At 46.3% G+C, this 24,526-nt stretch overlaps 1 protein-coding gene across 1 annotated transcript in view; it reads left to right on the forward strand.

Moving 5' to 3' along the window:
- CLIP2 (CAP-Gly domain containing linker protein 2) overlaps positions 1-24,526 on the forward strand; it is an 88,339-nt gene that overhangs the window by 51,307 nt on the left and 12,506 nt on the right. The window contains exons 4-10 of the mRNA XM_026063734.1: positions 2,182-2,306; positions 7,996-8,209; positions 9,191-9,388; positions 10,555-10,658; positions 12,891-12,951; positions 19,692-20,636; positions 24,330-24,387. Coding sequence (XP_025919519.1) covers positions 2,182-2,306; positions 7,996-8,209; positions 9,191-9,388; positions 10,555-10,658; positions 12,891-12,951; positions 19,692-20,636; positions 24,330-24,387 — 1,705 coding nt within the window. The remainder of the gene's footprint in view (positions 1-2,181; positions 2,307-7,995; positions 8,210-9,190; positions 9,389-10,554; positions 10,659-12,890; positions 12,952-19,691; positions 20,637-24,329; positions 24,388-24,526) is intronic.

The following is a 24,526-nucleotide window of genomic DNA, read 5'->3' on the forward strand; positions in this document are numbered from 1 at the left end:
TGCTGACATGTGAAACCCAGCATTGGCTCCTAACTGTATTCCTGGTCCCATGAGGATGAGAGGACCCAGGCTGTTGGGGCAGGCACATCCGTTCCTACCTGAGGCAGAGGATAATCCTGTATGATCAGTGTGTACTTCATGGAAAGGATGTCAGAATAATTAACGCTCAAAAGAGAAAATTAAATACAATATTTTGGAAGCAAACAATCATGTTGCTGTTTGGGGGAGTTTTGGACCTGATCTACACTTAATTTTCACCAATTTGTGTCTTTGAGTTAGGAGCACAAATTACTTTCTTACTAAGCAGTTATGGTATTGGTGCAATTAGATATGTGTGTATTAAGCCCATAGAGATAGCTATTTCCTTTCTTGTTTATGAAGAGCTTTCCCCAAATAAGTAGTATCTATGGGGACGTAACTGAGGAGTCATATTATTTGTGTGGACAGAGGAGTGTGGTCCTCTAGTGGAGGCCCAGGAGTAATGTGGTGAGATTCACACTAATCAAGGGAGCTCATTTTTAAGGTATTTACATGAGGCTCTGTGAAGTCAGGATCATGTGTCTTGTTAAAGGAAATGTGTCTCAGTATCTCTAATTAAAACTCAATAAAAATAAGATTGACGGGCTTACCGGCAATGGTAGGTTCCTATAGAGGACGTTATGATGAATTACTCTGAAAATTGAGTTCAAACTGCAGGTAAAGAAATATGTTAGAATGGAATTAAACTGTGACATTAATATTAAAGGAATAATTCCTTATAAACTCAAATAAATCAAAAAGGGGACTCCTGTTTGACTATGAGTGATAGGTAAAGAATTCTACTGAAATTGTTCAAATCTGTTACTTGCCAAGTACCTAATACTGAAGTTATCTTCTCACTCCTGGATGCACTGCACTGTTGGACCAGAAAGCTATCTTGTGATACTTTTCTTACTGGCAAATGTTTTCCTCCTTCCTGTAGCAAAGAGAACAACATCAACAGTTTTCTATATAAGCAGCACTTTGCTAAATCCTTAATGAGAGAAATTACAGAAGACTCGCTCACGTTTTTGGGAGACTTTCCATTATGGAAAACAAAACATCCTGTAGGAGTGCTCTGGGACTGCTTTTAGGGCTCTTAAACCTGGTGACCATCTCTTTCAGAGTCATCTTTGGGTGGACAGTGCGACTGCTCACAGCACTGCGTGCAGGTATTTGACAGCCTTAACGTTACAGCGCTAGTTTACAAAAACGAGAGAAGATGTGAGGCAGTCGGAAGGCTGGGCTGGTTCGGGTGCTGCTGTTGGCTGCTTCCTCTTCTTTAAAGTCTTGAGAACGAATATGGGGGTGTTTCTGCTGAGTTTGGTTTTTTGCACACCTTGCTAGGTATCCTGCAGCTTGGTCTCCAGGACCAGAGGTAGGATGCTGACTTCAGGTGCTTTCTAGTCCATGCAGCTGCAGTTATTTTGAGGCTGGGAAAGCTCATTCTCCTTTACGTAAGCAGTTTTCAGACTATTTAGTTATTCACATGCCCCAGAACTGGTAAACCTGTTACATGCCCACCTGAGAATATTGAGGCAAAGTTAGAGATTTCTGGGTTAAACTATCATGATTTTTTGTAGGAGAACGGTCTTCTGATGCCAGAGCACTCATTTATGGAAAACTTAATACTTAAAAAAACAAAAAACAAAAAAACCCATAAATTTGCAAAATTAATTTTAAACTTCCTTTTTAACCTTTCCCTTCTAAAGCTAGGCTTTAGCTGAGATAGGCTAAAAAAACATTTAAATTGTACACTGGCGTAGAACTGAAACCCTGTAAATGCAGATGTCTTTTCTTGATAGAAGGTAGGTGTAAGCTGTGCCTGGAGGAGTTAAAACTCCTTTATGGCCTCGCAAACAAATCTGTGCAATTAGCTGATGCCTTGAAATAGGTTTTCATTGCATTTGTCCTGGCGTTTTCCAGGCAGGCAAGACCAAAAGTGGGAGACTGTTGATTTGCTTGTAGTTATTGGAGAGGCATCTTTATCGCTAGGAGAACTTGATATGAAAGATATGAGCTGGTTTCATTAGATCAGAATCAGAAAATGCTGGGGTGTTTTGTTTTGTTTTGTTTTCTTCCCCCTTCTCTCTCCAGCTCTGTCTGCCTTGCAGTAGTGCCGGTCCTTCTGCCTCTAACCCCCAGCATTTTGGTCTCCAACAGGTTGGCGGGACAAAGACGGGCGTCGTGCGCTACGTGGGAGAGACAGATTTTGCCAAAGGAGAATGGTGTGGTGTGGAACTGGACGAGCCCCTGGGGAAGAACGACGGGGCAGTCGCTGGCACAAGGTACTGTGCGCACACGAACCCAGTCTGGGATGCGTAGGGCCTACCCTCCTCCCAGGGAGGCTTGGAGCTGAAAACTGGAAAGGAGAGCCAGGGCCTGCGCTGTGGTTAGAGGAGTGTGTGTGTGTAATGGACTTTGTGGGTTTGGAGGAAGAGTCTAGTTTGGAGTCTCTTAGATTTTGGGGATAGTTTCTCAGGGAAATCTGTAGGAACCTCATCACTGGAATAATTTAGAGCAGGATCCGATAGGGTCTGTAAAGAAGTAACCTGAGTGGCTTCAGGGAGTAGGAGAGAATAGGAAGAGCAGATAACTTATAGTGGAGGTTAGTTTTTGCTAGTCTGCATTCTGTAATTGTATTAGATCAGCTTGCAAACATGTGTTCACTTCATAAACTTGCTTCTTGCACTCTGTAAATCACCCTTTCAGGACTATACAGGATGAAGATTTATGACTTTTTTTTTTCCTTCCCCTGCTTGATGATTGTTTTCTTCTGGGGACAAACTTCCAGAGTTCTGAAAGAACAATTGGTGGTTGTTGCTTTGTCCTTGTAGTAATTCTCTAGTGTGACACCTGTCTGCTAAAAGACCTTACCAACTCTGACTCCACAGGCCCCTCCACTACTTTATTTTCAAAAAAAAGCCCTTATTAGTATCTGTAGAACTAGGCAGGGACATCTAGCAAGCTTTCTGGAAGGCCATGTTTCTGTTCACGTGCAAGTTGAATAAGGGAATGACCCCAGCCTCAGATTTTGCGTTTGGGGATGTTCAGGTCTGAGTTGTACAGCAACATTTTGACCCTGCTTCAAATACTGGTGGAACTGATTTCTCATACTTTACAAGTTCCTCTAGTAGGAAATACTGTTAACTTCTCAGAGCTTCTTAAGGGAATCTTACATTAGAGGCAAGATGTAATGTTTTAGCTCCTGAGGAGTTGAGAATTCCTTCCTTGTTAGAGCTCAGGTTCTGTAATAAATACTCCTGGTGTTGTGTCAACCTTTTTTTGCCCAGCAGCCATGTGTTTTCATTTAAAATAAAAGAAGTGGTCCCTTGTTCAATGTCAGAACAAGAAAGCAGTAAATGATTGGTGGCAGATAGCTGCTGAGTTCTAGCCCGCTCTCAAGAGAAGAAAATTGGGGTGGTGAAGACTAAGTCATGGAGTGAATCCGAGGTCCTGCTTTCTTTATCGTGCGGTACAACTTATCTGTAAGCTTTATCTTAAGAGTGCTCACAAGCTATTTACTTTCTTTGTGCCTGTGGAAAGTAGATGCTAGCATAAGCATGTTCCGGGCTTGCTGCCTCTTGTCCTCACGTTCATGTTGCTTTGTCTCAAAAACCTAACTTCTGGAGTTCATCTTTTCTCTGGGACTACTACCTCATGGTCGAGGTTGGGGTGGGTGAAGATGTGCACCCTGTCTGCAAGGCTTCTCCCTTGTTTCACGCTTTATGTCAAGAGGTCAGGAGTAGGAAAGGTTGAGCAGGGACAGCAGGGAAGAGGAGGGTATTAAGAGGTTTTGATTAAATGGGGAGGATTAGGGGAAGTCTGTAAGACATCCCTGCATCCAACCTGTTTGTGCAGACCTTCTAGCAGTGCCGGGTACCAGCCGGTACAACAGTGTTATGTCTGGGCTGTCTGCTGGTCCCCGCCGAAGGGCGCTCTGCCTACCTGGGACCTGGCTGCAGGTTTCTAGCGCTGTCCCTGTTGGTCCTCTGAGCCCTCCTCCAGCCTTCTGATTTTCCGCGGTGAAAATGCTTCACTGGCAGCTTATAGCGTGTGCTGACTTCAACGGCAGGGTTTGGAGGAAAGCCAGCGCAGTAAACCAGGCGCCCTGGGGAAGGCACGCAGGCTGCACCCCTCCGACCGGCTTCGTGGGACTCCTGACCCTGCGGTGCCACCGCTTGTCCTGGCAGGGGCAGGCCAGGACTGCTCAGCCGCTTGGCTCTGGCGGTTGTTGCCATCTAGTGAGCGTCCCTGCGGCTGGCCGCCTTGCACGGGCGCCCGCCGCCGTGGCAGGGTGCTGCAGCCACAGCAGGCTCCAGGGCTGCTGGCACGGACGGGGCTGGTGCTGCCCGTGGGAAAGACGAGAGCAGAGCACAGGGGGGTGGCGAGGGTTCGGGATTGCTCGAGCAGCGTGCAGGTCTCTGGCGGAGGCTACCTGCAGGCTGGGGCGCAGCAGCAGTGCCCGCGAGGGCAGGACACCGCTGTGCTGAGCCCCTCTCCCAACACCATACGGGTGCTGCCGAGACACTGGGTTTTGCTGCAGTTGCTCTGCTGTCTGCATGGGAGAGCAGAGAGGTGCTGGAGCAGTTTGGTTTCCTATGGGCAAGGGCAGACAGGTTCCGTTTTTCTCATCTTTATTTTCTTAACCTTACTCATTTTGCTGTTCTTCCTTCTCTGCCTCTGCTCCTATGGGAGCCTTTGCCCACTAACCTGCTTGTTACCTTTGCTTTAACGTAGGGCGTGGAACATGCCAACCACAGGCTTTGCACGCTGAAGGCTTTATTCTTATGTATTTCAAAAATTTCCCTGCTATTTCACACCTGCAGTTTGCGTTGCCATCACAAAACCGCTTTCCTTTCCTTTTTCTTTTCCGTAATGAGGATATAAAGCTCCTTAGTGCCCTCAGCTGTGAGCAACCCTTGGTGCTCAAGCAGATGCTTTTCTTGTCAAATCTGGACTCAACTCCTACTTGTGAGCTACAAAAGCCACTTGCAGCCACTGCTAGTCTGGGCTAACAGTAGGTGAGCAGACAAGGGGCAAGGCAAGTTTGGACTTGCTAAAAGCGATAGGGGACTTCTGGGGGGCTTAGTCTTTGGTATCGTTGTATAGTAACACGTGCCAGCTTGTGCTTAGACTAGTTATACCTGTGGCATGGGCCGGGCTGTGCTGTTGATCCTCCTGAGCCTACTTCAAGGATGCTGAGCAGGGCTTTGGCTGGTTTGCACGAGGCCACGTTGCTATTCGTTAGGTCTCTGTTCTGCGGCAAGGTCAGCCTGTGGTACGGCTTGTTTTCCAAACCCGAGAGCCTGCGTTGGCAGCAAGCAGCAGGGACTAAGTGTTTTGATTTATGGGATTTTTTTTTAAAGGTGGTTTTGGGAAGAAAAAAAAAAGGGCTTGAGCAGATGCTTGAAAATGAATCACTTTCTCCTCTGGATGGAGATCAGGCTCCTCTGCCCTCCTGTGCACAGAGATCTGCCTGTGACACAGCCGTGTGGCTGCCAGCACTTACATGTGGAATGCAATTGGGAAGCAGCTGCTCATATCTGGAGAGAGGACTTGTGCTACCAAAGCTAGATTTGATATTCAGCATTACTAAAGTGCATCGCTTCATAGTTTTTATTCATTAGGATCTGGTTTTTTACGTTAATATGAGACAAACTTTTTTTTTAATGGCCCAGTATTTTGTCCTAGCCTTGCTGCAGAGCCTTTGAGAAAGAACTCTTAAAGCGGATGCTATTTTCTGTGCTGGCTACTCCCCTGAAACATGGGGAGGTGACATGGAGGTTATCTGGTTCTACTTGCTGCAGCACAGCAGACAAGCGACAGATTAACCCTGGCTTGAGCAGATTGGCTCAAGCCCTGAAGGGGTTTCCGAGTCCAGCAATGTGGATTTTGGGCCGCTTGTACTTCAAAAGAAGCTCCAGAGAGACCATACCCTCGGGCTCCCTGCAACTGTGGAGAGGAGCCTGCACTGTAATTATCTGATCCACCCGTCTCTGCTGGCTTCTTTGTAAGTTTGTTTGCCTGGGAATGAGTTTCCCTTTTCTTGCCACCTAGAGGAGTTGGTCGACAGTGGAGTTTGGTGTAGTGCGTGTGTGGTTTGTTTGTTTTTGTTTAGTTTTGAAGTTAAGAGCTGCCGTTTTCCCCCTCTGTTTTGGAAGGGAAAACTTTTACCCCCTGGAACATCATACAGAGCTGTGTGATTCAGATCTCTTTACTAGACACCCTTTGCTTTGTGATGTCCCTGCGAACCAGGGTAGAGAGCACTTGCAGGTTTGGGGCAGGCTGGCTTGTTGCTCTCGGGAAGGAGTGCGTGTGCTCTCGCTGTGCTCATGAACTGGGAGCTCTGTGCTCTCCAGACTACCAGATGGGCCTTTTCTGGCAGCTCATCAAAGTGTGCAGCAACTAGTGCACGGCAATTATCTCGGGTTTCCCAGCGCAAGCACCACTAGTGGGAAGACACGGAGGTTGCCAGGGTTCTCCTCTTGGGCCTGATCCCAAGTGCTTGGAAGTTGGTTGAAAGACTTGGTTTTACTTGCGCTGAGTTTCCCCTATTTATGCAAGGGTGGTGGTGGTACAGGGGGTGGTACTGGAGTTTTTAGAAGCCAGAAATTCCTGGTTATGTAGTGCTTGTCTCTGTTAACAGATAGCACTTATGTACCAAGCCCTATACCCTGATCTGACTATCATACTATTACTAAAATGGGCCTTCCATGTGCTAGGTATTGCTTTGGGATGGATGTGGTGATGGTTGGGGCCAAAGGCAAAGAAGCTGAAGGTCTACAATACGCTGCAGCTGGGAGCGAAGGAAGGCAGGAGCTGTCAACACTGGTCATGGAGATGGCTACGTTCCTCCAGCAGCGGGGCTTATAGGAGCGTGGGGCTGTGGAAACTAGAGGCAGGTCATAGTGAACCTTCTCTTAAGAAATATCTATTTTTAAGCACGGCAAATGCTGGATGGGGCAGTGGGCCTGCTCACCCCACACCAGAGTCCCTCCGGGATGGGTTTGTTCATCCCTGTCACAACTGAGAGTGACATAAGGCAGAGCTCTTTCCTGGAGAATCCAGGCTGCAAAGACCCACAAGCACTCTCAGTCTTGTCTTTTCTGAGATTTTAGGTCATGTTGTCTGTTAAAGACCCTCTCAAGATGCAGAGGTAGGACCAATATCCCATTAAACCAGCTCTGTGACACATCTTTTGCTTGGCCTTTGCAAAAGCTGCATCAAATTATCAAGCTGCATTAACTAATTATAATATTGTAGCAAAATCTATAGGTGGTCTTCAATTCTGTGTGAGAAACTGGATCCTTCAGTATTCTGAAAGAATGTAAAAATGCAAAGTCCCAAGCTCCTTGGCATGAAAACTCCCTTCAGCACATTAAAAGAGTGAATGTACAGAAAAGAATTTCTTCCAAGTTCAAGGCCCCTCTGTGCTGTCACATTATATATAGATGCTGTGATAGAAATGGGATTTGGACCAATAAGTTTCTCTCTCAAGCTGTTCTGCTCATTTGTTTTTCTTTTCTTAGCTGGAAAGTGAACTCTGACTGGATGGTGTCACATCTCCATCTGGAGGGCTGATAGGAAAAACATGCTAGGGTGAACATCTGATATCCAAATGTAGCAAAAGTCTTCCCTGCATTTAAACTGGCGTGAAACATAATGTAAATGCATACTTCTAAGTCCCTGCAAACATTTGGCTGTATTTCACTGTGTGAACACCTTTCTTAAACTGAAGCAAACTGAAACTGGGGCCCGTCCTTCTGAAATAGGAAATGATCATCATCTTTTCCAAGTGGCAGGAAAGGAGAATAATCCAACCACCTGCACGTGGGAAATTGTGTGAGAGCAAAACACCAGGAAGGGATCAGCTAAGGGCCAGGGTTGTGTACGGCTTAGCAGTGCCACTCTGCGAGGCTTGGGCGAGATGTGCGCTCTTACCCTTTCTGACTTGGTGTGTCTCCTGTGTTGCAGGTATTTTCAGTGCCCCCCCAAGTTTGGCCTCTTTGCTCCCATCCACAAGGTGATCCGGATCGGGTTCCCGTCAACCAGCCCTGCCAAGGCAAAGAAGAGCAAACGAATGGCCATGGGAGTGTCTGCCTTAACCCACAGCCCCAGCAGCTCCTCCATTAGCTCCGTCAGCTCGGTGGCGTCGTCCGTTGGGGGCAGGCCCAGCCGCAGCGGCCTGGTAAGTGACTTTTTGTGCGGACTGTGCAGCCGGGATCCACTTCTGCTGGGCTCAGGCTCTGTGAAGTTGGAGGGCTGGAGTCTGGTTTCAGCAGCTGCATTAGGGCAGCTGCCCCTTCACCGTCAGTGAGAAAAGGGGAGTGTGGGCTACCGTTACCAACCTCAAAAATCAGATTCCCTCCCTGGGCACGAGGGGTGTAAAAGATGCTCTGAGCGATCGTGGCCCTTAAAGATCCTGAAGTGTTGTTTGCAGTGGGATGAATTTCCACTCCACTGTCACAGAGCGGATGTACAGGACCTCTGCAAAAAATGCTGTTTCCTGTCCCACTTGGTTGTGTAGCATTGTGCTGTTGTCAAACAGCTACCCGTTCTACCTCCTGCAGCGACAGCATTTCACTGTGAAGGGGTGACACTCTCCTGGAACACATCCTGGGTTTTGAGAGGCTCTCCAGAAGGTGGACACCAGAGCAGGCACCAATATTATAAAACCCTCTAACTTTGAAGTATAAAGAGTGCTGCATAGCACCTGCTGTCTTCTCAGCTGGGGGAAGAGGCTCAGTGTCCATTACTGGGAGTGGATCCAACTAGTCCATACCAGTCTCCAGCTGACATCAGTCCTCCCAGCTGAGCTCAATGAGTTTGGGACTGCACCCATGCCTGGTATCAATAAATATGTTTAAGAAGGCGGAGGACACAATAAATTATGACCTTTCTTGTCCCAATTCCCATGCCACATCCTGTTCCTTGGGAAACAGCCCTTCTACTGCAGTGGGGAAGAGCTATTGAATTTGATAGCAGCTTTCTGATCTGTTTTGCAGTCTCATCAACACCACCTGTAGGGTCCAGAACGGGAACTATGAGCTCTGTACAGCCTAAGTGATCAGTAGATGAGCTGCGTTCCAGATTCAACAGGAGTTCTTAAAGCTGTTCTAGGTTGGGGAGCGCACAGTTTTACCCCTGTCTCTTTTTAACTCTTTTCCAGCTGACAGAGACCTCTTCTCGTTATGCCCGAAAAATCTCCGGCACCACAGCTCTCCAGGAGGCACTGAAGGAGAAGCAGCAGCACATTGAACAGCTGCTGGCAGAGCGTGACCTGGAGCGGGCTGAGGTTGCAAAAGCCACCAGCCACATTTGTGAGGTGGAAAAAGAGATTGCCATCATGAAGGCCCAACACGAACAGGTAGGCAGTGACGTGGCTCTTGGGATCCTTAGCTTTGTCACCTGTGTGTGTGTGTTGTACTGTTCTTACTACGCCTTGGCGTCCTGGCCCCAGACAGCACAAAGTTGCAGCGTGGGTACTCCGACAGTGCACGCTGAGGTGGTGTCTCCATTCCTGCCGGTGGAACACGTGCTCTCTCCACCCCAAGCAAGGAGCAGGAAAAGAGCTGTGCCAGAAAAAGGGCAGTAGATGATTTTCTAGGCCTCTGTCCGTTGGTGGATCAGTACATCTGACTGCTGAAATGCAGGTAGAAGGCAAACTCGTTCCCCTTGGCTGTGACTCCATTGCAGGGGGTTTTGATATTATCAGGCACTTGCTGAGAACATCAACTCGGTTCGTATGTCACTGTTTTGCTGCCAAAGGGAATACGTTTTGGTCACATTAATGGAATGAAGAGAATTATAAGGAAAATGGACATATCTTTGGCATTTTTTTCCACGAGCTTTTATACAGGTGGTATGTTATGCACATGAACGTTTAAAGAAAGGAACTATGTGTTTATACTGTTCATCAGTTTGTGGCTCTTTCATGGCTGCTTGTGCCCCCAATTTGTTGCTTGTGTTTATAAATCCTAGTCAGCTACTCAGGAGCAGGAACAGCACTGCATATCTTTGTGTGGTGGGTCACATGTGTCTGTCAGAAAGGCAGAAGAAACTGGTAAACCAGCTGCAAGCTGAAAGCTTCTTGCATGAAGTATTTTTCCGGTAATTACCAGTAACAAATGAATTAATGTAAGTCTGAAACGGCTCTCTGGTCTCAGGACCAGGGCTGAACTGGATTTAGTAACCTCATGCCAGATGCTGAAAACTGTTCAGGTTCAAAGTGCTTTAATCATCTAATCAGAGTTGGATTCTCTGAAGGGTTCAGGTCACAAAGAGGCTCTGAAACATGGATCAAACTTCAAAGTTTTTCAGTCTCCAGCAGCCATTTCTTTTTGACGCTTGCATACTGGGTGTTTTGGAAAACCTGGCTTTTTACAAGAACAGCCTCTGAAATGGATCATCAAAACCTTGAAATCCCTTGTGCTGATCCCCTGCTCTTTTTTGTTCATTCATTTGTTTGTTTTTAACAGCTCTGCGCTTCAAATGTTGCTAACTTCTGTGCCTGGGGCTCTTTTCTCACTGCAGTATGTCGCAGAGGCAGAAGGAAACCTCCAGCGCGCACGTGCCCTGGTGGATGGGATGCAAAAGGAGAAAATAGAGCTGTTGAACCAACTGGAAGAGGAGAAGAGGTAAAGCAGGGAGTGGATGGATGTGGGAGGAGGTGATGTCATGGGAGAAGATGAAGCTCTCACCTGAGAACATTATTCATTGGATCTAAGGAAAAGAAAATGACTTGGGAGCTGCCTTCTTGGTTGGCTTCCATGTTTTGAAATATGCTGTATTTCCCTGTCCTGGGCATTGCACTCTGCCTGCATGGAGGAAAAGTGTGCTGCTTCTGGTAGTCGGAATATTAGAACGGGGTTGCTGTAATTGCCCATCTAATACGATTCCCGTGTAGGGACAGGCATCCAGCCCAGTGACTGCCCCTGTTTGCTGACAAACCGCTGCAAATCACAGTTGAACAGTGAAGTACTTCACACTAGTCTTGTACGCTTGTGTCTTTCCTGCCAAAGGCGGCAAGCGCTTTGAACAAGAGACACTACCAGCTTCCATTCCTGATCATGACTCCAAAGTGCTGACGCTCCAGTAATGACCCTGCTTGAATATTTGACAGGGTGCTTGTGCACCACGGGTATTTGACCATGGCAAATGTTGCACTGACAATACGACGGCAGGCAACAATCCGTCACTGCCAGTAGAAGGCCAAATAGTCTTGGACTGCTGCTGGACGGTGAAGTTGCTGAGGGTCTCCAGCCCTGTCCTCTGTCAGGCTCCCGACACAGAGCAGGGAGAAACAGCATTATTAGCCTGGAGAAATGAAGGGCTCAGGAAGGTCTGAGACACTTCTCCAGTCACATCAGTAATTTTGGTGGAATTTGATACCGTGACCAGACTCTCAAATGACAGTGTGTAAACTGGAATTACTCATTAAAGAGAGGATTGACTCATGGCAAGGGCATGGACTGTGGCAAAGCCTTGCCTTCAGCTATTCTTGGTTAATGATACAATATAAAATAACAATTCTGGAAAATAAACAGCATTCTCTGCACGTTAGGCTGTCCCAAACCCTTAACCTTTCTGTGCAACCTGGCTTTGCAAAAGACCCTTTTTTTTTCTCCTCTATTTGTGATGTGCTAATCTTAAGGACATGCCTTCTGAGGAAGGGAAGTCAAACTGCCTTGTAGTAGTATGGTGCACATCTCCCCAAATCCCGGAGGCATCATCCATGTATTTATGCTGAAACATACATTTCTTTTCTCAATAAGAGTGGTGCTCATGATCCTTGAAATCCAATTGCTCCATATATATAATTAAACCCTTCAATGGGAATAGAAAGACATTTCTGTGTGTTTAGTAACTGAAAGAAAAACAGTGGAACAGTGTTGGTTTCAACTGAACGATGCCCCTCCTGAAGACGAATTGTTCTTTCATGCACAAGTCTCCCAGTTCCTCTTGGAGGCTACTCACTTTCCCAGCTACAGGAGGCCCTTTAATCCAAGACAGCTGAGTTCTCTCCTAAATATCAACAGATGCCTTCTCTAATTAGCAGAGGTTTAGACAAGGAAGCTTGTTTATGAAGTTAGATATATACACTCACAGCTATTTTTTATCTGTGACAGAAGATCAGAGTCCTTATTATCTGGCTGCCAGTGCAACATCTTCATTATTGTCTGTGGCATTTTTGTTTTATCTATCAGTAAAAAGAACAAAGAGGACTGAGTTTAGCAGAAGATTGAATTACTGTGGTGTCATTACTGGGTTATCTGTTTAGACTTTGCAGAAGGGTTCTGGGCACTCTGAGTTTGTGCATGTGGTTTTACATGTGTTTATGCACGACTGACCTGTACAATGTCTGGCGAAGGCTTTTCTGCCAGGGTAGCTCACCATTTCCACTTTGTGGAAGCATAAAGCGTTGCCCACTGTCTGCCAGGAAGACAGAGGCTCTGATTCCTTTGGCATATTTTGTTTGGGCCTTGTGCGTATGGCACAGGACTTGCCCAGTGCTCGGCTGCAGGATAACAGGGGACTAAGTAACATGATGGAACTGGGTGGCTGCTTTCATGTTTTTGGGATCTGAGAATCAATGAACATCAGTTGTGCTTGCTGAGAAGTGGTGTAGTAGAAACAGCATGTCTGTGAGCATGTACCTGGCATGAAGGCAAATGTTTGCTGTGCACGAGTCTGTCTTATTCACTGTCTTGCTCCATGTGTCTTGGTGTTTAGCTTCTCTTGAGCCGTTTGCATATAAAATGTGTCTGTGTCTTTCTCCTCTCGGCCTCTTGCTGCTTGGAGACGGGACGCTGATCTGGGTGTTACTGATTGCTCTTCATGTATCTTCCCTTTCCCCTTCCCCTCCCCAGGAAAGTGGAGGACTTGCAGTTCCGTGTCGAGGAAGAATCCATTACGAAGGGGGACCTGGAGGTAATTCCTAGCACTCTCACTAAAATGGGGGGTCAAAACTCGAAATTGCATGTGCGGTCTCACTTTAGTAATTTCTTTTGCTTAACTCTGAACAGCACACTCTGTGGATGGCTGTGGGCCTGCTCGTGAGCACCGTGGGGTGAACTGTGAAAACTGTTCTTTGGTGTTACCCAGTCGCTAGTAATGATTCTAGGAGCTACCTAGAAATAATCACATCCAGCCAGCCTGGCTTTAAATGTTGCCATGAGCTGCCAAGCCATGTTAAAATCTGACTGTATGTGAATGCATTTTTAATATTATGTTTTTCCACTGTAGAAACGATCTGTTTGCTCAGTCACTGTCCCTGCAGTGTCTTGTTATTAGTGGCTAATGGGAGGTACACACAGTCTCCCAGTCAAATGGGAGAGCAGCTAGATGCTGTTGCCTTCTGGCTAAAATGCCAAGTATCGTTTGACCTGCAAGACCCTCTTGTGGAGTCTTCCACCCCCAAGTGTATGGTTTGGCATTAACATACCCTCTCATTTGGAAGTGCTGTTACTCTCTGCAATGTTGTTGCAGTGAACATTATGCAAATAGGAAGTGGTGTTGGGAAGTTCCCTGGAGTGTGAGGGTTTTCTGTGCAGAAAAAGGAAAGGAGAATATCTCTGTAAAAGCAAGGCTCTATTCTTTCCCTTATACGAAGCCAGAGAGCTGGGTTAGTAGCAGCCAGAACTGTCAAGTGACCTGCTTCAGTGCTCCAATGTCAATCACATAAAAAGCCAGGAAAATGTAAAAACTAGGAAATTAAGTATTTTGCTGGTTTTAGGGAAACAGAAGGGCTTATCCAGAGGATAAAGCAGAGCAACGTGTTTAGCGGTGTATGAACCAGCAATGCACCAGTAGCAGATCTTTGCTAAAGGACAGCGATGGCAATTTCTGCCTAGTGAGTGGGTGCGTAATCAGGTTTCTGTTAATTCCTGGGATTAGAGGATTGGTTTTCCCCAGTGCGTTAGAGAAGGATAACTGATCCATCATTCCCTCTGAGAGCAGTGAGTTGTCCCTATATAAACTTTAGGCATTTAAACCTAGTTGTGGAATAACTGCATTGGAACCAGGCCTAGCTAGCAGATAAAATATATGTGTTTTAGCAAGATGATAAACTGCTGTGGCACAAGTTTTCCTGCGACTGCAGGTCCCAAAGAGAGGATGACAGATCATCTGATTTCTTCAGTCAGGTTGGAAAGGGGCTCCTTGCAATGAGGATGGAGCCAAGCTTCTTGAGGGCTGGCAGGGTCCTCTGCCCTCTTCCATGTTTCCCTGAACAGAAGAACAAATAACTTGTTAGGAAAGAGCCACAGAGCAGTTGGGTTTCCTGCAACCCGGAGAGCCTGAGATGTTCCCCTGCGGGTCCAACACCAGCGACGAGACAGTTGTGTTGAGAGGTTTGCTGTGGCCAGTTTTTGCATCCTGTCTTGTCTAATTTGGATGCTCAGATTGAATGATTGACTCACTGGAGTTAATTCTCACATTACTGGTTTGTTGTGGAGACAGTTAGGATTTCCAAAAGCAAGTAATTTGCTTGCGGAGAAATCTCCCATGGGAGACCAGTGGGGAAAGTGCTTCATGTTGCAGAGTGCATTCCTGGGAAATGGATGTTCCTGACGCTCTTGTCTTCTTGCAAAATAACTAGGAAGCCAGCCAGTGTCCGCTAGTGCAGCGCTTGGCATCCTCAGAGTTAAACTAACCCCCTGAATACCAAAAAAACCCAACCTACTGATGGTCCTCTCCCCTCCTGCTTTTCTAGCCCTCTTATGGAGGTTTATCTTGCCTCAGTTTCTCACCTGAGGCCATTTACAGTGCCTCTGCAGCAGACGTGTACCAGCTGGGAACAGGCATGATGGTCAAAAGAGCATCTTCTCCATGGCTCCTGGATCAAGAGTTTCTGCTGAAGGCTAGGCTAGATCCTGTAGGGTGTTTCTAGCAGTTGCATGTAGTTTTTAGACAAAGCCTGGACTCTCGGGTGTTCTGCCTGGCAGGCAGCGTCCCTGTAAGCTGTTCAGCTGAACAGATCAGTGCGTCTGAAACCTGCCATCTCCTACCACAGAGGTGGTGTTTCTGCCCATCCTTTTGGGGTGTCTGTGTGTGTTATAGTTGCCATATCATGTAATTCATACAAACCAAGTGATTGTGGCACTTACCTGAACGCGTATTTGGCAGGGCTATAGTTCAAGGCTGGGAGCAGGGCCAGCACTGCGTTCGGGAGCTGGTAAAGAGAGTTTTAACTAGCAGGCAGACGGTGCAGCCAGCTGTGGTTTCAAGTGGGTTAAATGGATTTTTAAGACCTCTAATTAGAGTCAGCAATTTTACTTCTGGGGAAGCTGCAGGTTATCCTTCTTGTTCACAAGTGGGGACAAGAACAATATCATATGACTTTGCTATGCTTATATACTGTGATAGCTCTGAAATTATGAAACTATGTTATAAGTAACAACCCATAATAGTGTTCACTGTGCATCAGATTGCTGTAAATGAGATGACTGAAGTGTCTCATTCTGCTGACAAAATATGCTCCCCATTGAACATGTTCTCATTTTTGTTCTTCCAGAATTCTTAATCCAGCATATCTCAAAGCAGTCTAGAGGTTCTTGACATATACTTTTAGGCACAAATCCTATAGGACATTTTAATCCTCAACACTTGGATTAAATTTGGAGTTCTTCAACATTTGGAGACATTGATCTAGCATTTGGATCTCTGATAGATAGGGTGGATTTAGCCTTGAAACATTGCCTTGGATTCAACATGTTTTGGATCCTGGTTTATGATGCTGGTGCTGTAGTGCTTTGGAAGGTGGGAAGCAATTGCAGGCAAAAAATAGTAGGAAAGGCTGTTCATGGTGGGGGACTGTGGTGTAATAGGAGACATTAAGCTCTTCAAGGGACTCCCTCATGCTCATCTGCTGGAGTCTACATGGTAATTCACACACACATCCACAAGTTACGATTACAAATAAACTTAAGACTAATACTGAGAAGTAACTCTAAAATTCAGATCTGAACTTCCTCAAAGTGCAGGGGATTTTGGGATTTGAGACTGACTCATACTGGCTAGGCAAACCAATTTGCATAAAATAGGAAATGACCCAGGACTTCACGCAGTTCTCAGATGGTACTGTATTCAAGGACGGCAAACCAGCAGCTTTAACTTCCTTTCCTGATTTTTCTCCTCCTCCTTTGTTTTGTATGTTTTCTCGGACTTGGAAAATAGCAGCATTGGTAGGTACTGAACAAGAATATCAGGTGGAATTAAGATAGTTTGACTGGAAACTTGAGTGACAACCTCAGGAGCCTTGAGAAAGTCTCCATGGGAGATTGAGATTAGTTTTGTAGTAGGTCGGCATCTCCAGGTAGCTTTGTATCTGAGTCACTGCCACCAGTTAAGGTAACCTCAAAAATTTGCATTGCTGAAGTTTCACTTGGAGACTTTGGGCGAGTATAAGTTGATGAAAGTTCATTAGTAATAGTGGAATAATTATCCCTGTAAATAAAATCAGGCCTGGAGTTTCATCTTAAGATGTGGGTCTTTGAGCTGTGCAGAAAGTAGGAGAAGCCACTTAGCACAGAATTAAACTTTTCTTGTTTTTTGCATTATACCACATTCAAGCAGCTTTTACACTTCAGTGATATTTGGGATATTTGATAATGTTTGGTGGGTTCTTGAAACCACATCTTTTTTTCCCCTCCTGAGGTCAGATAGACCACAAGATATGGAGTAGTTTCAATATATCTGGTAGTTGAGTTCTTTACCATCTATGAATGAAAAAAAAGTATTATATATTTATAATATAAAAACTATGTCTTTCAAGCAGTAAGAGAAAACATGGATTTCTTGCAAACTTCGGTTTCCAACATTTGTAGACAAGTAACCAAGCTTGCTCTGTTGTATGAAAGGGCAAAAACCCTGAAAATCAGTTCTGATTTGAAAAGGGGGGAAAAAAATAAGTACATGGAAAACAAAGGGCCTGAAATTTGGTGTGGGGGGGAAATCCAGTTCCAATCTTGTTTGTTTGTTTTGACGTATCCAGTTTGATTCCAAGGAAGATGTTTTTGTAAGCAGAAAGCATGAAGACTAGAGTTTGCATGCATTTTTCCCGTATCTCTCTTCCTCTTTTCTTTATGGAAAACTTCACAGGATATTACAGGAGTTGTTGCGGAGCCCTGGGTACAGCTAGATGGTATTTCTGCCCTAAAAGCAAAGGGCCCGGAAACAATGTTCCTGAATCAGCCATTGGATTCGAGCAGGTTACGTAGTCATCTTGTGCTTAGTTTATTCACCTGCTGAAACACAGGAATAATTCCGTTGTCTTTCGTACCGGGCTGTTGAGAGTCTCAGTGTTTGAAAATGGCTTTGAACTTCATGGCAGTCCTATTCAGACCTAAAGCCTTGATTTATCTAACCGTTTGGTATCTCAATTTCTTTCTTTTGCTTTGTGTGGTGCATTTTTTGGTTTTAGCAACACGCTGGGTGCAGCAGAACCTGCTTTTCTTCGCCACGGGCAGGGCTCAAGCTGTCTCCAGAGCGAAAAGAGAATGGGAAATTCCAGCTCTTTTCAGTCCACCCTGTGGCCCTTCTTGAGGAGGGATGTGAAGAACCATTGCAAGGTCTTTGCAATCTCTTACGTGGTGCAAAGGTCTTGTATTGGTGGTCTGCAGCTTGGGGGGGGGGTTGCTTTTTAGGGAGTATCTTCCCTTTAGGCTTGATGCAGGAAAACGCTGCAGCAGCTGTTATGCGGAGGGCTGCTTTCCCAGCTCACGGATGCCGTTCTCTTGTGAATAGCCGCTCTGAGTACCGCGTAAAATCCTGGAGCGATCCTTTTCTGTTCGGATGGATTTCTCCTGCTTGTTTGGATCTTTTAGTCTCCTCCTGTTGTGAACTGCCTTTCCTTGTCTTGTACACTGAAGATGATGTTGCAGCCTTCTCTCTTTCCCTCTCTCTCTCTCCTTCCCCCCTCCCTCCATCTCCACTGTTGTTCTTTTTTCCCTATGTGTGACCAGACTCAGACGCAGTTGGAGCATGCCCGAATACGGGAGCTCGAGCAGAGCCTGCTGTTTGAGAAGGCACAGGCTGAGAAGCTCCTCAAAGAATTAGAGGACACCAGGGTAATCCAAACCCCACTTACCCTGCCTGCAGAACAGCCTGCTTGCCCCCTGCGTTGATGCTCATGACACCTCGCTTTGGGTTTCCTTTTTTTTGGTTTGTGTGGTTGATTGGTTTTGGCTTGAATTTAGGCTTCCCTGATTTTTTGTTTGGTTTTTATTTGCTCCCCCCCCCCCCCCAGAAGCAGTAGTACTACGTAATTCCTGCCTTTGCTTCTTGCGTGGGGACTTGTTTCTCAGATTGAGTTTGCTTCTCTGCCCCATGCCACCATTTGACACATGAGCTCTTCACGATTCATCATTCAGTTAATGTGCCCGAACAGAACCTGCACCCTGCCCAATTCAGTCGGCCCAGAGGCTCCCCCAGGCTGTAAAAGGAAATAACATTACAATCGCCATTCCCGTGGCCCCCCTCCAACTGGGGGAGCTGTGATTTGAAACGGAAAATGGTGGTGGTGAGTCCAGGTGAAACAGCTCTGGTCCTTGGGCACGGCTGCCAGCTAAGCCTGCTGCTGCCCGGACGAGCAGCGCACCCGATCCTAAAACAGCCAGAAGCGGGAAAGGCTTCTTCATGCTGGTGTTGTGCGGTGTGGGAAGCGGTTAACTTGTTAAAGTGAGCCTGCTTCTTGTCAACGGAGCTGTTATGATTGTGGAAAACACGAACTCGAGGTTTTCCAAAAGGGCTAAATATTATTCCCCCGCCCCCAAATAAAATCAAAAATCCTCGGCCTCCTGGGCTGATAATTAGTGGGGAAAATGTCAATTGAAATGAAATGGAATTGGTCACTTGTGGTCTTTACACTGGAAGATCTGCTTGGTTTCTTTGTTTCTTCTGCCTTTTCCTAACACTTCATCCAGTCAAATCTCTTATTCTAAATCCGTAGCCTCAGCCACCCTGAACTCGCCAAGACTAGCAGGTAGTTCAGCCCTGTTAGGTTACATCCAGACTGTAAGAAGCTGATCCATAGCCCAATGCTCAGTGTTAACCATGGCCAAATTTATTGTTGTGCATCCTCTAGCCTACTGCGTTCTTTTTACTTTGCTAATAAACTCTAACAAGCACTCGTGTAAAATCCCTTTTCCTTTTTACACCAGGGTAAACAAACCATAATGCGGAAGAGGTGTCTGTAGGCTGAGGATTGCTGAGCAATAAAGGAAACATGATACGCTTAATGCTGATTTCAATGCTTGTGATACTCCTGCATGTGCAGTCACATTTCCTCTGTGCATCATCTGGCAAGATGCCTAGTCTGGAAATATAATGGTCTTTCAGGACATTATTTTTAATAAACTGCTGTTGTTCCACTCTAGGTAAAATTTCAGGGGTTGTTTCAAAGATGTTTGTTTCCTCTGCTGACAATGGGGGGTTCATGTTAGCAAAATAAATTGCAATTGGCACAAAAATGTAACTGCTAGAGCTTATCAGCGATCATTACCCTGGTGCAAAACTGTACTCGACTAGAGGGTGTTGGGTTTTCTTTCCCTTTTTATTTAAACTTTGACTAATGTACTTTGGTTATCTATCCACTGGAGCATGTTTACTAAAAGAAAGGACACAGCAGTGAGAGGCAGGGACTGATTTTTGTCTTCTCTGTCATGTTGCAGTTAACCACAGTAGCAGAGAAGTCCAGAATCCTGCAGCTGGAGGAGGAACTGAGCCTCAGGCGCAGTGAGGTAGATGAGCTCCGGCAGTGCCTGAGAAGTTCTCACCAAGCAGAGACCCCTGAGCATAACCTTGGCTTGCAGTCAGAGGCCCTTCGTCTACGAGATCAGCTGCTGTCTGCCAACAAGGAGCATCAGAAGGAGAGCAGCCAGCTGAAGGAGAAATACGAGAAGACGTTGAAGAAATACCAGCAGGAGATGGAGAAGCTGAAAGCCACCAATGAGAAGTACTCGCAGGAAATAGTTGACCTCAAGCATAAGGTTCAGCAAGCCACTAATGAGAACATGGGACTCATGGATAACTGGAAGTCCAAGCTGGACACGCTAGCTTCTGACCACCAGAAGTCTCTGGAGGACCTCAAAGCCACGTTGAACACAGGGCCTGACACCCAACACAAGGAGATTGTGGAACTGAAAGCAGTGGTGGAGAGTATAAAGATGGAGCACCAGCTTGAGATGGAGAACCTGAAAGCAAAGCATGACATTGAGATGGCTGTTCACATAAAAGAGAAAGAGAGCCTGAAACTGAAGCTGCAGGAGGCTGTGGATGAAATAGAAAAAAGCAACAGCACCTGGAAATTGCAACTGGAAACCAAAAGCAATCAGCACCTTCTGGAACTCCAGGATGTGAAGGACAAGTGTCGAGATGCTGAGCTGAGGATGCATGAACTGGAGAAACTTCATGGTGAATATAAAGATCAAACACAAGCAATAGCTTTCTTGAAAGAGCAGATTTCTTTGGCTGAGAAGAAGATGCTGGACTATGAAACACTACAGAAAACAGAAGCCCAGAGCAAACAGGAGATCCACAGATTGCAGGAAAAAGTGCTTGTCTTAGAGAACAAACTGCAGTCCATGGAGGCCCTGCATCCTTCTCAGCATGCAAATGTATGACTTTTGGGTCATTTTGCTTATTTATGTTGTCACTGTTAGTAACCTTTTCCAGGAGTAGCCGCTGTCTTGTGCAATTCACTGAGGCTTCTGTGCCTCAAAGTATCTGACTGTTTTTTACCTTCCATTTATAGTGTTTGTTTTTCTGCACTGCATCTCCATGCTGAGGGTGTGTTCCTGTGCTTGTAAACCAATGCAGTGGCACAATTAGAAGAAATAAGAGGAGAGAGAAGCAACTGAGCCACACTTGGGTTTGAAGCCACATTACTGCTGTGGCAGCAGAACAGGGCCATTGAAGTGGTTTGGCAGGGACGGGCTTTCACCCCAAGCAAGCAGCGTTCTTAGCTAAAAAAGCATCGTTTTGACAATACAGCTGTTGTCCTCCAAAGAGCTGCAGCAGCCCTAGCGTGTTGCCAAGCCCTTGGGGTAGGTGAGGGACAGGGAGAGGAGGAAGACGTGTTGCCTGTGCTGAGAGACAGCATGTGGCTTGCTTGGCACGTGGAGCATGATTCAGGAGTGTCAGTCGGGGGCTGCGCTGATTAGCTGGGTGGGAAGGCACGTGCCAGCAATGCAGCAGAGACGGTGCGGGAGGCCCTGCAGCACGTACAGGAGACACGGGAAGCGCTGCCTTTGGAGACGATAGTGGAAAAGCTGCCAGCAAGGGACAGGATGGCACCAGGCCTGAGAAATAAAATGATTGAATGCAAGTCTTGAGCCTCCTGGGCAAGACTAGAGTAAAACCATTAGTATCAGGAAGAGGTCTGTTTTCTGTGGCCTCTGTATCTTTCTACTTTTTTTTTTTTCTTGACTGTTTTTGACCTTTTGTCACAGGATGCCAGCCTGCCTTCATGGGGTGGCACAGGGACACATTTGTTCATGACTGGCTCACATCCTTTGCATTAGACAGTGGAGGGGGGGAGATTGCTATTCATGGCTCTAGACTGCATGCCCGTTTGTGTTTGGTTTTTGCACAAGAAATGAGCTAAAAGCTAACTTAGAGCTTGAGGCACCTCTTGTCCCCATGGGGATGTCGAGAACGAAAGGAAGTTCTGAAATAAGCATATCTTAAGAATATTTGTTTGAGATCTCTCCCCAGGGATGTCATCCCTGCTCTAGACTGTGAGGTACCAATCAAGTGAATACAAGGTACATGTTTAATTTGCCACCACAAACAGCCCCGTTGGAGTCAGTTGCACCACTAGGCAGCAAAGTCAAGACTATTAGTTACTGGTGGCCAAGTCAAGGCTTCGTGCCTGCAAAAAGGCAAGCTCTATTGGACAGGAGAGGCAAAAGCATGAGGAGGAATCTACCGCATTAAAGGTATTTCAAGGATTGCTCAGCATGTTTCAGCTAGTAAAGACAGTCACGAACAGTGAGTACACGGATGCAAAGGCAGGAGATGAGCAGTGGTACTGAGAGGTGGAGCCCGGGACCTGGGAAAGGTGAGTCACATCAGCATAACACAGCTGAGATTCAGAGAAGAGTGAATGCAAAGGAAGAAACTGGAGGCTTATTTCAGGGCCCTTTAAAATAAATGAGAAGGCTCTCGGATTTTCTTGATAGTTGGCTTGAACTAGTGAGTCTTGAAATAACTTAACTGTGTGTAGATTCAAATCAAGAAAATGCAGGAAGAAATGCATGGGTGAAAGCCTCTGAGTATCATAGAGTAAATTCTATTTAAATGTCTTAGCTAATTTAATGCAGCTGCAGTATTAACTGTCCAAATATTTTTAAACAAACAAACGTCTTGTGACCAATATTCTTTCTTTCCTAGGTCTTCAAATGAGAGCCATAAGTGTGTTTCCAAGGAGCAGTTAGTTTTCCCTACCAAAAGTGCATCAGGCAGTGAATTCCCTCTTTGCGTGTGCTCCTGCTTCTGTTCAAGTTAGCAAATATTTATATATCTTGCAGCCCATCTTTGGTGCTGACCTCGGTGCTTTCAGTAGTGGTAGTTGCAGCAACTGATTGATGTCAGGTGTGTGCTGAGGTCCCACTGAAGGCACCTGGATGTGAACATGCTCCAAGTGCTGAACTGGAGCCTCTGCTCTGGAAAGCTTCATTTCTAATCACTGCTGTCATCTGTTAGGAGTCCAGGGCTGACAGCTGCATGGGACCAAAATTTCTTGCCCATTGCTGATCTGGACCTGCCTTGAGATTAATTCTGGAAACTAGGGAATGGGCTTTTAGACAACTGTGTGTGCCTGAATGGTTGTTTAGAGAAGACGCTTCCTTGTCCAGGGAGAAATTTGGAGCAGAAGTGTAACGTTTCCTGGGATGGGACAGACCTCCCTTGGTTCAGGGGTTGTGCAATGTGGTCACAATTCTCTCTAGGCTCTTTGGGATTCCCCTGGGACATCATTTGCACTGGCTTTAGAGAGGTGCAATGTAGGATTTCCTGGGAGGGGGGAAATAAGAAGGGATGCAAATGGCAGGAATCCCAACCGGATGATGACTAGTGCTTCTGGTGGGTGTTCAAACAGCAGATACAAATACGAAAGGACTGATACTGATGCCGCTGAGAGCACCCCCACACTGTCATACTGCTGTCGTGGCTCTTGGGCCCCGTGGAGGCTGAGCTTGCTTTGGTTTGATGCCATTTGTCTCCCTTTCTCATGGCACTGTCACTTTAAAGCAGGAAGGTAGTCGGTCTTCATGCCCTTTCTGAGGCTTCCAGCAACATTTGTTGTGCTGAATGCTTGCAGTGGTTTTACTGGTGTCATTAATGTTTTGGGGCAGCGTTGTCCCGTTAGCAGTCTCACAGCACTAAGCCTGTGCGTGTTCACAGGCCTCCGCAGATAGGGGACCTCTGGGTGGCTCTGCGTTACTCCAGGGTGCAATGGGGCTGCTACCTAAACACAAAGCATTTGTGTGTGATGAAAAGAATATTTTCTAAATTTAAGCTTCGCTGAAGTTATAGTCAAGCTAAAGACGTCCTTGAGCCCTTTTCTGAGTGGGGAACTTGCAACGCTGGTGACGGCACACACGGAGCATGCGTTTACGGAGCGGTGCCTGATCGGGGGTCTAATATACCCCTGTTGCTGGCTGAGTTAAACTGTGCTGCCAAGGCTGTGAGCTCCGTGGTCTCTGGCTTATACGTTTCACTGCAGCCTAGACAAAAGAGGGTGGGGAGAAGGCAGAATCCTCTCTCTGGACCAGCATTTTCTTAAACTTTTTTATAACTCTGGGCACAGTTAGATCTTTTGGAAGCTGAAGAACTGGCTGTCTGATAGGTCTCGAGTTGAATGCTAAAGAGCCGTTTGCACCCTTTGTCTCTGCTGAAGACGTGTCCTGATTAACTACCGGAGACTGGTGCAAAGCAGAGCAGCTCTTCCATCACTGTGTGCACGCTCGGGGTGCTTGGACGCTGGACCCAGAGCTTGTGGGGAAAGTCTGGTCTCTTCCCGCTCCTGAGGGAGTCTCACCGTTGTGCTCCGCTGGCTGCTGTGTGTGGGCACTCGGATAATACCAGTTTACCTTCAGTAATACTTAACTGTAGAAGTGATTCCTCAAAAGCTTTTGTTTCCCTCCAAGATGGATGTTCCTTTGACTCTCGAAATACTAAAACATCATAACTTGGATGCTGGTTACACACCTACTGCTTTGGATGGGGCTTCAGTCCGTGGCTGCTGACTTTGTTTTGAACCGCTGGGTAAAGGACTGGTATATGTCTGATATCTTAATTTATTTCAGATGATTGAAACTAATGATATTTCAGAAGAAAAGATAAAGATGAAGCAGACCATGGAAGGTATGAAACTTTGTCTTTGTCTTGGAACAGCCTGTTGTAGCGACTCGTGTGCCTTCCCTTCGTCTGCCTCTCTGCTCCCGCAGGGGGGACAGCCCTGCGGAAAGGGGCTTAGGAAATCATTTCATCTCTTTATTTTGCG

The sequence above is a fragment of the Apteryx rowi genome, unplaced genomic scaffold, assembly GCF_003343035.1.
Source record: "Apteryx rowi isolate R43461 unplaced genomic scaffold, aptRow1 scaffold_20, whole genome shotgun sequence".
In the NCBI taxonomy this organism is placed as follows: domain Eukaryota; kingdom Metazoa; phylum Chordata; class Aves; order Apterygiformes; family Apterygidae; genus Apteryx; species Apteryx rowi.